The sequence below is a fragment of the Schistocerca nitens genome, chromosome 10 (assembly GCF_023898315.1).
Source record: "Schistocerca nitens isolate TAMUIC-IGC-003100 chromosome 10, iqSchNite1.1, whole genome shotgun sequence".
NCBI classification, from domain to species: domain Eukaryota; kingdom Metazoa; phylum Arthropoda; class Insecta; order Orthoptera; family Acrididae; genus Schistocerca; species Schistocerca nitens.
The window spans coordinates 61,087,953-61,101,734 of NC_064623.1; the positions used below are offsets into that span (position 1 = coordinate 61,087,953).

Here is a 13,782-nt window from a genome sequence, read left to right on the forward strand (position 1 = left end):
CAAAACAGAATACGCACGTAGGAGTAGACAAATAAACAGTGAACAGTGGTCCACAAAAAAAGTGCTGTGCATAACATAAAAAAATACATAGTCTTGCAAACCAGCGAAAAATTAGATCGCAAGTATCAGCGTCTAATGAAGAAAGAAACCAAAGACGTGCTAGCCGACGGCATTTTCGGACGTCGGCGAAAAATCAAGAAAAACTGTTAACGAACTGTTTTTCGATCATAAAAACAAATTAAACTGTAAATATTTTTAATTACGGAACAATGATGATGCTTTACTTCTGTAAGCGTATGGTGAGAAAAACACGCGTTTTTGTCTATATGCAACGACGGAACAAAACTACCTTTAGGAATTTAAATATGTGTTTAATTGACGTTGGTGAATTCGGCCGTGAGTGAAGCAAATTTGGTCGCTTACCTCACGGGCAGAGGCCACTGCGGAGTTAAGAGTGCGTGACAGAGGGAATATTTTGTCTCCCAGCGCAGACAACTTGTGTGCGTGTGTGGCTCGTATTGCCGATCTGCTGCTGTGCTGTGAATTTCAAACTGAAAAACGTCGATTCACGAATGCTCGTAAGAGAGACAGTCATCTTCAAATGCAGTACATATTTGCACCGTAGAATACGCAATTAAATCAAGGATGTTGCAATGCAGCGCAATCAGTAACAGAAAAATGACATTCAGAATATTTAGTAAACATTTGTGATCGTCTCTCAAATTCCTTAATGTATTTCAGAATAAATACAATTACTGTTACTAATCAATTAATTATCCGCTCACACAGACAACACAAGAACACTTTTTCGGTCAATTACAGTGTCGTAACTTTGTTGTCGCTAAGGGTGCAAGCAGTGTGAAAGGGAGAGTATTCCACACGAAATGTTCCGAATGGAGCCGATTTTTTACGATCAGTACTTGGGGGACAGCGGTCAGTTTATCCTGCCATAACCATGGGTGGCTCATAACGTATAATTTATTAACGTCAGCTATTAATAATAAGATTGGTGCGTATGCGGCCTTAGGTGCCACTCCACAATGTCAGTATTCGCCCTTGAGCAAAAAAGTTTGCACAATCACTGGTATATAAGCTTCCCTACAGGCTCTTGGGATCCATTAGCAACAGAAACACCGTGTCTTGCTATGAAATGACGTCTTTGTGTGGTAATAGCCTAAGAAAGCTCATCTGCAATTAGTTTGTCTAACCCATTTCAACGCAACTACATTGTCTCCCTGAAAGTACTACATCTACATCTACATGGATACCCTGCAAATCACATTTAAGTGCCTGGCAGAGGGTTCTTCGAACCACCTTCACAGTTCTCTACTATTTCAATCTCGTATAGCGCGCGGAAAGAACGAACATCTATATCTTTCCGTACGAGCTCTGATTTTCCTTATTTTATCGTGGTGATCGTTTCTCCCTATGTAGGTCGCTGTCAACAAAATATTTTCGCATTCGGAGGAGAAAGTTGGTGACTGGAATTTCGTGAGAAAATTCCGTCGCAACGAGAAACGCCTTTCTTTTAATGATGTCCAGCCTCATCATTACTGTGACACTCTCTCTCATATTTCCCGATAATACAAAACGTGTTCCCTTTCTTTGAACTTTTTCGATGTACTCCGTCAGTCCTATCTGGTAAGGATCACACACCGCGCAGCAGTGTTCTAAAAGAGGACGGACAAGCGTAGTGTACGCAGTCTCCTTAGTAGGTCCGTTACATTTTCTCTAAGTGTCCTGCCAATAAAACGCAGTCTTAGGTTAGCCCTCCCAACAACACTTTCTATGTGTTCCTTCCCATTTAAGTTGTTCGTAATTGCAATACCTAGGTGTTTACTTTAATTTACGGCTTTTAGATTAGACTGATTTATCGTGTAACCGAAGTTTAATGAGTTCCTGTTAGTACTCATGTGGATGACCCCACTCTTTTCGTTATTTAGGGACAACTGCCACTTTTCACACCATTCACACATTTTTTCTAAATCGTTCTGCGGTTTGTTTTGATCTTCTGTTGACTTTATTAGTCGATAAACGACAGCGTCATCTGCAAACAACCGAAGACGGCTGCTCAGATTGTCTCCCAAATCGTTTACATAGATAAAGGCAAAGGGCCTGCAACACGCCAGAAATGAGTTCTGTTTTACTGGATGACTGTCCGTCAGTTACTACGAACTGTGATCTCTCTGACAGGAAATCGCAAATCCAGTCACATAACTGAGACGATATTCCATAAGCACGCAATTTCACTAAGAGCCGCTTGTGTGGTACAGTGTCAAAAGCGTTCCGGAAATCCAGAAATACGGAATTGATCTGAAGTCCCTTGTCAATAGCACTCAACACTTCATGTGAATAAAGAGCTAGCTGTGTATCACAGGAACGATGTTTTCTAAACCCATGTTGACTGTGTGTCAATAAACCGTTTTCTTCGAGGTAATTCATGATGTTCGAATACAATATATGTTCTAAAATCCTGCTGCATATCGACGTTAACGATATGGTTCTGTAATTTAGTAGATTACTCTTACGACCTTTCTTGAATATTGGTGTGACCTGTGCAGCTTTCCAGTCTTTGGGTACGCATCTTATTAAGTGATTTAAGTTGCCTCACTAATCCGATGATATTTACTTCTACGTTACTCATGTTGGCAGCTGTTCTCGATTCGAATTCTGGAATATTTACTTCGCGTTCTTTTGTGAAGGAATTTCGGAAGGCTGTGTTTAGTAACTGTGCTTTGGCAGCACTGTCTTCGATGCTATCTCCATTGCTATCGCGCAGAGAAGGCATTGATTGTTCCTTGTCGCTAACATACTTCACATACACCAGAATCTCTTTGGATTTTCTGCCAGGTTTCGAGACAAAGTTTCGTTGTGGAAACTGTTATATGCATCTCGCATTGAAGTCCGCGCTAAATTCCCAGCTTCTGTAAAAGATAGCAAATCTTGGTTTTGTAAGCAATTTGAAAATAAATAGCTTTTAAAAAGTAACTGCGGTGTTTTTGGGTACCCCCTCGTACGAACGCCATTACTTGTATAAAAATACTCTGGGTGCAATGTACCCCTACCGCCCCTAGGGGTGGAGGTGGGGATGACAGCCTGTGACGTGTAAAATATTCGATCCTTCTTGTCTATGGAGTGCGTTGCTGTACTTGCAACGTGCTTCAGTTTTTTATGAATTTCTGTTGATCAGTGTTTGTAGGGCACAAACTGGTTATAACAGAGCACAATTATTGTATTGCTCTTTCGCGTTAATACTTGTCAGAGATTCTCATTTGCTATACCATTTTGTAAAAATTTTCTTAGGTAGCATCTGCTGCTCCGTGTAGGCCTTCGTTTTATAGCACCTCAAGTCTTACATACCACTCGCGGTTGTTATACTGTCATTTTCTGTAGTCCAATTCCATTCTCATTCTACATATTTTTAATTTTTAAAAAGTGTGGAAACATATGCACCTTTATTGATAACAACTCACGCAAAAGTAGCAAACGAACTTTGTTAATATTTACGTTTACACGTGTTGCTTAATTTCCGTGATAACGCTATTTACAAGATCTGAGAGAAATTCTCAGTTCTGGTCAAACACGGGAGAACAAAAGTCACGTAGCCGTACCCTGCTATGACAATAATTCTATGACAATAATTCTCATTACCCACAAATTCCAACATCCCAGCGATAAGAGATCAGCAGAAATCAAATGAAGGTAAAATTAGACTTTAATCTCCCGTAGACATCAAAGTCATTACTGACGCGGCACTAGCCCAGCTAGAAAAAGTGGTCTAGTGTGGGAGGGAATTACGCCTGACTTAAGAAAACCACGTTCACCTAAATCAGAATGGTCGGTACAGGTTTATGATCCACTTTTTCCCAGACACCATTCTGGTGTCCTAACTAACCACTGCGGATTTCACTCAGCGCCCAAGGTCAGAAAAATCCCATTTTAGAGAACGAGACCCAAATTTATCCCCATTCAGTCGTATGTTGCGTGTCACCGATATCCAGATAAGTGGTAAGCTAATGGAAAACTTTAATCATGAAGAGCTGTTAAGCGGTACATACGAAACATGAGCTGTTAACTGGTTGTAAACGGAGCTGATAACTTATCTCACCTTTTAACGGTTCGATTTCGAGCCATATATTCTTCAAAAATAAACTTATATGACAGCCACAAGTGGTTAGAGCAGTTTTGCTAAATAGTGAAACACAGTCGGCAGTGGAGCGGGAAACACGACTTTGCAGTCGGCGTCGCAAGACACGGGCATGTAAGTTTGGCAGAAGCGCTGAGTCATTTTCAAACAATGTTCCATACATCAGGAAGGGCTTTTAAGTCTTTTTTTTTTTTTGTACAATGTTCAGATTTTTCTTTTTTTCTCCCCGAAATGGAAAAAGTACCTACGTCCCATCATTATCCAAGAATGAAGTCACTTCGTCCTTTTAGTATTACATCGCCATACCATGCCGTTTGCTGCAGGATTTATGATGTTGAATGTTCTGTGAGGTGTGAAGTGAACGTAGCACACAATATTGGCTTGTGCACCAAGAAAATGTAATTTTCAAGCATACCTTTCTGTGTTTCAGCGTTTGAGTATTTCATTTTCAGTACATAAAGAACATTGAACGGCAGGTTAAAAACTGCTATATGCTACTGCATTTACAACAACGCGTTTCGAACAGCAAGGAACATCTTCGTGCCGAAGAAACCGATGTTAGTCGTCCGCTTTAACCGAACACAGATGATAATTTCATGTTTGCAGATGTAGCAGAACTGCAAAAACTCGTTGTATTGGGAGACGGATAACTGCAGGTCGTTTACATGCGTGAATACTAGGCTGACCAAAGACAAAAACATCAGGACATATCCGTTTGTACTTTATTAGTATACTTACGCTTACATTTCTCGTCAGTTATCGCGATATTTTGAAATCGATAGTATGTAAATGACGAAGCAGCAGCTGAAAGACCAACAGGAAGAATATATCTCCATTTGGTGCATTGGAAAGGAATATGTAGGTGCATCACACATAAACAAAATTATTTTGTTCAGAAATAAAAACGACGGATACATACTTTTTGTAGAGTAATGGGCTGGATATATTTTCTGGAATGTTTAGTCACTTACTAGGTAACTAGGTACACTTTTATAACGCTAAATTTGTGTAGTATTCGTAATCAGTAAGCAGATACAAAATATACGTTTCACACTATAGGTAATGATTCCGTTTGACTGCAGATTGTTTGGGCAAACATGCACACATGCCAAACAGTATTCAATAAGCACTGCTAACACACGCCGCATCGGTCACATTATTCACAAAATTAACTTCCATATGGCTGCAGTCCCATTAGGAGAGATGGTTTAAGTGATGCTCCTTTATACCCCCTTTGGCTTTGGTTTTACATGTTTCGAGGGCCATAAAGTGGAACGTCGGCAAGTTAGAGACGGGGGTAGCTAATACCGTGCCCACTTTTCTTTTCAACATATTCTCTTGCTCTTTATCTTGGCACAAGACTAGGTAAACCCAATGCGGGGAGCAAATATATTGCGAAAATATATATTTCTGTAACATTCTACTCCTAGGAAACATGTTTCTTCAAAAATATTTAATTAATTGAGATTATTGCGTGCACATTTTTTCTCAGTGAAAATCCGGGACAATTGTGTGTCGCGAATGATTTTCTCGAGACATCAGGGCATTTACGTGGAAACCGGAACTGTGCCCACAAAACGGGAACATCTCGTCAGCCTAGTGAACACGAGCTAGAACAGTTCCTTGCATCGAAATTCCGAACTCTGTTTACAGATTAAACACAACTTCACAAGTACATATCTTCTGTATTTCATATCTTGTAAATTCCATTTAGGATTTCGAAATATGTGTTTAATGATCGTGGAAAACCACAAGGGAAATTGCTGAGGTAAGGTGGCCAAATTATTGAAGCGACAGACTGTAGTCCCTGGACTGTTTGCGCAGCAGTAGAACTGAGCACTGTACGAACTAAACGTAGATCATACCGAAATATAGACTGAATCTAGCTTAAAGCAGGTACTGGAGATAATGGAGATTAACAATTTTTCAAAAAATATTTATTCGCCGACACAGTCACCAGGTAATTCTATGCTGTTGCCAGTTTCAACGAGCAACACGCCTATTCGGAACATGAAATGTTTCAGCAGCTTGTTCAACACCTGAGTTGCCAATGAGACGTTTCTTTTTGTCAGGATATACTTCACGTAAAGGAAGAAGACATAAGGTCTAGATAAGCGGAAACCATAATTTTAGCACATTTGATAACTTGTTAAATACAGGTAGCAAATAATTTTTTTTTTTTTTGTACTTCACACCTGGCTAGTTTTGACAAACAGATCATCACGGCGTGAAACATGTGACGCAACGTAATCACAGCAGGCGTTACAGGTGTTTGCAGTCGCGTTCTTCACGTGACTATCACAGTGCTGTGGTTAGCTTAGGACCGGTTATAACCAGGTGCTCCTGTAGACTCTCTTACAATGGTGCATACGTTACACTCAAGTGGAACACCTGTATATAACCGTATATAGGAGAAGCAGAGTAGTGTGACAGTCAGGTAGAACACATGACTGTAAACACCTGTAAACTGTGCAACGGTACTGTCACAGTCAGCTGTTGCACTGACAGGAAACACCTGTTATCTAATCAGGGTACTGTGATAGTCAAATTGAGCACCTGACTGTAACCACCTACAGGTTAAGCATGATACTTTCACCAGCATCTGCAGTGCCTGACAGTAAACAGTAATAACCTAATTACATTACTGTGACAGTAAATTTGCGCACCTGACTGTTAACACTTATAAAATAAGCACAGTACTATGATAGTTAATCAAGCGTCTGCCTGTAACCACTTGTAATGTAAGCATGGTAATGCGACAGTCAAATGGAGTATCCAGCTGTAACCACATGTAATTTAAAAGCTAAACACAGTATTCTGACAGTCAAATGGCGCACCTGGCTGTGACAAGCACATCACTGTCGCAAGATTGTGTCACATGTTTGACGTCTTGATGATCTGATTGGCAACTTTCGCGACTAGTCATGTGATGTATAAAAAAATAATAATGTTTTCCATGTAGAGTCGACACATTAAGACAAATAATACAAGAGTGTGCAGTTTGGCTTTTAATTTTTCCTGAGTTTCATGGAAGAAGCAATATCAAGCACCAAGAAAATAAAATTTATGTACAGGGTCGTCCATTGATCGTGACCGGGACAAATATCTCACAAAATAAGAGTCAAACGATAACACTACAAAGAACGAAACTTGTCTAGCTTGAAGGGGGAAACCAGACGGCGCCACGGTTGGCCCGCTAGATGGCGCTGCCAAAGGTCAAACGGATATCAACTGCGTTTTTATAAATAGGAAACCCCATTTTTCTTATATATATTCGTATAGTACGTTAAGAAATATGAATGTTTTAGTTGGACCACTTTTTTCGCTTTGTTATAGATGGCGCTGTAATAGTCACAAACATATGGCTCACAATTTTAGACGAACAGTTGGTAACAGGCAGATTTTTTAAAATTAAAATACAGCACGTAGGTACGTTTGAACATTTTATTTCGATTGTTCCAATGTGATACATGTACCTTTGTGAACTTATCATTTCTCAGAACGCATGCTGTTACAGCGTGATTACCTGTAAATACCACATTAATGTAATAAATCCTCAAAATAATGTCCGTCAACCTCAATGCATTTGGTAATACGTGTAACGACATTCCTCTCAACAGCGAGTAGTTCGCCTTCCGTAATGTTCGCACATGCACTAACAATGCGCTGACGCATGTTGTCAGGCGTTGTCGGTGGATCACGATAGCAAATATCCTTCAACTTTCCCCACGCAAAGAAATCCGGGGACGTCAGATCCGGTGAACGTGCGGGCCATGGTATGGTGCTTCGAAGACCAATCCACCTGTCATAAAATATGCTATTCGATACCGCTTCAACCGCATGAGAGCTATCTGCCGGACATCCATCATGTTGAAAGTGCATCGCCATTCTGTCATGCAGTGAAACATCTTGTAGTAACATCGGTAGAACATTACATAGGAAATCAGCATACATTGCACCATTTATTTTGCCATCGATAAAATGGGGGCCAATTATCCTTCCTCCCATAATGCCGCACCATACATTAATACGTCAAGGTCGCTGATGTTCCACTTGTTGCAGCCATCGTGGATTTTCCGTTGCCCAGTAGTGCATATTGTGCCGGTTTACGTTACCGCTGTTGGTGAATGACGCTTCGTCGCTAAATAGAACGCATGCAAAAAATCTGTCATCGTCCCGTAATTTCACTTGTGCCCAGTGGCAGAACCGTACACGACGTGCAAAGTCGTCGCCATGCAATCCCTGGTGCATAGAAATATGGTACGGATGCAATCGATGTTGATGTAGCATTCTCAACACCGACGTTTTTGAGATTCCCGATTATCGCGCAATTTGTCTTGTTGTGACTTGGCAAGACAGCCAAGCCACTATGAGGTGAAACCGAAAGACACGCGTTTAATCTCACGCAGGCTGGCGTGAGGTCTGGAACAGTTAAAGGAGGTGAGACTACTAGTAAAAAAAGGTACGTGGCTTCAGAAATACTTAACTTTAATCCATAATTGGTGAACATCGCTCTTGATGATACATGAATTACAAGTTCAATAGCAACTCATAATGGCGCCTTGCTAGGTCGTAGCAAATGACGTAGCTGAAGGCTATGCTAACTATCGTCTCGGCAACTGAGAGCGTAATTTGTCAGTGAACCATCGCTAGCAAAGTCGGCTGTACAACTGGGGCGAGTGCTAGGAAATCTCTCTAGACCTGCCGTGTGGCGGCGCTCGGTCTGCAATCACTGATAGTGGCGACACGTGGGTCCGACGTATACTAGCGGACCGCGGCCGATTTAAAGGCTACCACCTAGCAAGTGTGGTGTCTGGCGGTGACACCACATGTCTGCTACTGATGTGCGGATTAGCCGCGACAGCAGCTAAAACGCCTACTTGGGCGTCATCATTTGTTGCAGGTCGTGGTTGACGTTTCACATGTGGCTGAACACTTCCTGTTCCCTTAAATAACGTAACTATCCAGCAAACGATCCGGACACTTGGATGATGTCGTCCAGGATACCGGGCAGCATACATACCACACGCCCGTCGGGCATTTTGATCACAATGTCCATACATCAACACGATATCGACCTTTTCCGAAATTGGAAAAAGGTCCGTTTTAACACGGGTAATGTATCACGAAGCAAATACCGTCCGCACTGGCGGAATGTTACGTGATACCGCGTACTTATACGTTTGTGTCTATTACAGCGCCTTCTATCACAAAGCGAAAAAAGTGGTCCAACTAAAACATTCATATTTCTTTACGTACTATACGAATATGTAATAAAAATGGAGGTTCCTATTTAAGGGGGGGTAGGACTTCAAACGGGCCGACTTGGAGCAGGAGAGGCACCACAGGACATTTTAATTTCCAGTGCCTATACTTTTACAAATAAATTCATAAAACTTTGTCAGTATGACCAGGAAGGATTCAGGATTCACACTCACAGCAGCGGAAGTTCAAAAACATAACAAAATGATTTTTTTTACATGTGAAATTTCATCATTTTTTCACTTACTATTGGGTGAATTTGTTGCTATAGGTACACTTTTGTTCATAAGCAAGAGAGACTGTTCGATAAATTTTGCACAGCATACAAACCATACTTACAGGTGTCTGAAACTATAGAATCTATTTAATTTATGAAAAAAATAAATGAACTGTTACGTTTTATGCGTTATGTTTGGAAAAAAATCAAATTTTGTACTTATTATCTCTATTTTTACCATAGTTTTTAAAAGATTTTGAAAATTCTAGAGATTCATACACCTGCAAGTATGGTTTGTATGCTGTGCAAAATTCATCAAAGAATCTCTCTTACTTGTGAAGAAAAATGTACCTATAGCAACAAATGCAGCCAATAGTAAGTGAAAAAATGATGAAATTTCACATGTAAAAGAAAATTATTTTGTTATGGTTTTGAACTTCCACTGCTATGAGTGTGAATCCTGAATCCTTCCTGGTCATGCTGACTAAGTTTTATGAATTTATTTGTAGAAGTATAGGCACTTTAAAAAAACGTAGTTGATATCCGTTTGACGTATGGCAGCGCCATCTAGCGGGCCAACCATAGCGCCGTCTGGTTTCCCCCTTCAAGCTAGACGAGTTTCGGACTTTGTAGTTTTTTCGTTTGACGCTTATTTCGTGAAATATTTGGCCCGGTCACGGTCAATGGACCATCCTGTATAACATGTAGCTGATGAAACATTGAAATTTCGGCATTGTTTACTTTGGTCGTTGCGCGGTATAGGCCATAAATCGTGCAGCACGGTTGTGTAGACCCCTTGTGTGTGTGTTGGTGACGCGTGCGCGTTTTCAGAGAGTGGATTTCGGGCAGAGGGGCGCCCGCCAACCTGTTGCCGCACGGCTGTGACGTCACCGCGGTACACCGACTGCCAGCGAGGCGAGGGGCTCAGCCGTGACATTGGCGTGGGCAGAACACCTGTTGCCGGCGGAGTGACCCCTTTCCCCCGGTCTCCGCCGCGCGCCAGTGCGTCGCCAGCTCAGCTGTACTGGCGCCACAGGTGCGACGTTGGCCGCGGATGGTAGGTAATCTCTGGACGCTGACTCGGCTGCAACAACGTCTCTGTCCACCGCTACCCGAGCGCCGTTGCCAGCGGCCAGTGAGACAGTGTGCGTCGCACTGGAGTGACATTCTGCCGGCGGGCGTGCATAAGTGTGTTTGTGTAAAGAAGTGTGTTTACATGTACGTCTTCAGTGTGATAAATACTGCATATCAGCCTTGTGCGAAATTGATGCGCTTGCCGCTGCCAGCAGTCTGGAAATAACTGTGCGGTGTGCATGACTTGTTTCTAGCTGATAACTTGACAGGTGCACATTATATCTTGCTGCCTTCCGTCGAAAGCACCCTGCAGGATGGGATGCAATAGGGATATCCAATAACGTGAAGTGCTCGATTCTTGAGAGACATAAATATGTTATAGCGCGGAGGAGAATCTGAAATTGTAAGCAGTGTACAACATTTGAGGATAAATATCCATCTTCATTGTATATTATGGTGATATACAGGACTTTTCTTGACTGAAAGTTTTATTGTTTCATCAAAATTTCCAGTGAATATCCAGCGGCTTAAGCTATTGCCAAAAATCTCAAGTGACATACATTCGAATTATCAGTGAATGGGAAAAGAGATTTTAGCAGAGGCAGTAAAAGAAATTGTCCAGCTATTTCTTAGAATCATATGTGGCAGGAATCTGTTTGCCGCAAACATACAGATTATCTGCACCTTTTTAACAGCCTGTCGAAATAGTAGAGAGAAGAGAGGATGTGTGCTATGAATATTAGTACATAACGTGCAGAAGTGTTGCAGATAGCGCCATGGGCACCAACCCCAGGTGGTTGAGTGAACATGGAGGAATCACTGAGAGACCGTGATCGACAACCGAGGATCCTGTTGGACGATGTGATAATGACCCCACCACACTCGGCAGTGAAGCCAGGGTCTTCAGCCAACACCATGGAACCACGAACTGTGGCAGCCACTGATACTGAGGCTGACGTCAGATGCTGCTGCTGCATCCCCTACCAGCGGGTCTCACCCACTAAGGCTTTAGCCGCAATCGCGGATGTGGAGACCACAGAGAGGACTTGTGATGAGCAGAGTGAACAGGAGAAAATGCTACTCAGTGGGGCGAGAGAGGACAAGGAGCCCCTGGTTGCTTCTGATTTCACAGGAGATCCATCGTCAAAGCACGAAGCTCCAGGTAATCCTTCATATAGTTCACAGGTTTCTGGTGTACTGGACTGTGAGAAGCTTGAGGTAGGTCAGATGGACAGTGCTGAGACAAATGACAAGGAGAAGAAACACAGTGACGATCCACCGTCGCCCCCAAGGATCACCCTCGCCATTCCAGAAGACACCGAAGACCTTGACGAGGGTGACACAGAAAGTTTTGAAGACTCATTACCCCGCCATCAGCAGCTGAGGAAACAGCTGCTCAAGCACAGGATGGCGTCAGCTGATGACAGTTCCAGCTCCAGTGACAAGGAGGAAGCCTCGTCCAGGAGCAAAGATGGCAATGAAGTGGAAGGCAGTGACGACTCCCCAGTGGCCTCCGTCAGGGACCCTCCTGTCTTTGGTGTGGAGCAGCTGAACCGCTACAAACTAGCCAAGACTGCACAGCTCAAGAAGGGTGATAGTTCAGAATCTGGAGAGGAAACAGCGGCTCAAGTCGAGCAGCGATCGCAGCGGCCTATGGCAATCCCGAGGTACCAGTCGGCCAGTGACGACACCCCTGACAGTGGAGCCAGGTCTCCTTCTGTGGACAGTGAAGTGGTGAAGGCACGACCAGTCAAGCACAGTGTGGACGGCGAATCCACTTCAACAGTCGCTAGTGCTGACAGTGGTCACCATCGACTTCATCCAGAACGGCGGCACGGCCACCGCCACCAGAACAACCAGGCACCACGCATGGGCCTCCGACCGCCCCGTGAGCTGCGCCTACCCCGCCCACCCCCGGAACCCGAGGACGACGACGTGTTCCCCACCTGTGGACGCTCCAAACCGTCGCCCCCTCCACCGACTGTAGAGCCGCCACCCCCAGACGATCCGCCTCCACCCTGGGAGACGGAGGAGCAGAACACAGTCTATATCGGGGGTGGGCTGCCCGGTTACACCATGTACCAGCAGTCACTGCTGGGCGTGCCCTGCCCACACGACTATGGTGAAGCCTCCAGTGACGACCTCAGCTCGGAATGGGATTCAGACACGCCGCTGACGGATTCGACTGCTGCCGATGCCCAGGGAACAAAGGTAAGTCACGATCTTCATACCTCACACCGTTATCTCCATATTCCACAAGAAACCTTTGGTGTGTGATGGAGAACTGTGCTGTTTCACTTCTCCCATCTCCAATTCCACTCATGAGTGGTGCACAGGAAGAATGGTGTCTCTGTATCAGGTCGAATATCAAATTTTAAGGCTTTTCAACGGACATAAACATTACTAGACCCAAAATTGCTTATTGACGCTGAAGTATTAACACTGATTATGTGTCCTCATCTGCAGATTGGTAGTCACTGCACTGCAAAGGATAAGGGTTCAAGATCCATTACCATTACGCTGGTGGAGGGGATAGAAATGGGCCCCATTCAGATTCACGAGGCCAACTGAGGAGGTACTTGAGTGGAGTGGCAGCTCGAAGCTTCGAGAAGCTGACAGGGGCTGACAGAGGAGTGTTCAGGCCCCATTCCCCCCCCCCCCCCCCAGACCGCATCCAAATGATGCTATACGATACAAGATGACAGGGCCACTGATCAGCATCATAGGGTCCTATGAACATGGTTGCGCTGTGTAGTTTTTTTTTTGTATAGTATATGTATCTTTGACGAAACTGTGTAAATATTGCTCAGAATACATTGGTCTCAAATATAATGCAATGTGGCTCATAAAGATTTGCCTCTTGCTCGTACGAGATATATGAGGAGTACACTGAAAAATTGTATGCTGGATAGTAATCTATAGTATCAGAGCAAAAGTATTCAGACATCTATTCTCTCTCTCTGTCTCTCCGACTAAACAGGCCTTGTAAGGCCTAAAAGTATGGAACAACAGCTTGTCACCCTCTGCTGATCGGCATCACTGAATGCAGATGTGGAGGGGCATATTATCAGCACATTCCTCT

General features: G+C 43.3%; 1 protein-coding gene across 1 annotated transcript in view; it reads left to right on the plus strand.

Moving 5' to 3' along the window:
• LOC126209865 (serine/arginine repetitive matrix protein 1-like) overlaps positions 1–13,486 on the plus strand; it is a 159,973-nt gene extending 146,487 nt beyond the window's left edge. The window contains exons 2-3 of the mRNA XM_049938991.1: positions 10,458–12,911; positions 13,472–13,486. Coding sequence (XP_049794948.1) covers positions 11,508–12,911; positions 13,472–13,486 — 1,419 coding nt within the window. The 5' untranslated portion in view covers positions 10,458–11,507. The remainder of the gene's footprint in view (positions 1–10,457; positions 12,912–13,471) is intronic.
• Positions 13,487–13,782: the final 296 nt, after the last annotated feature.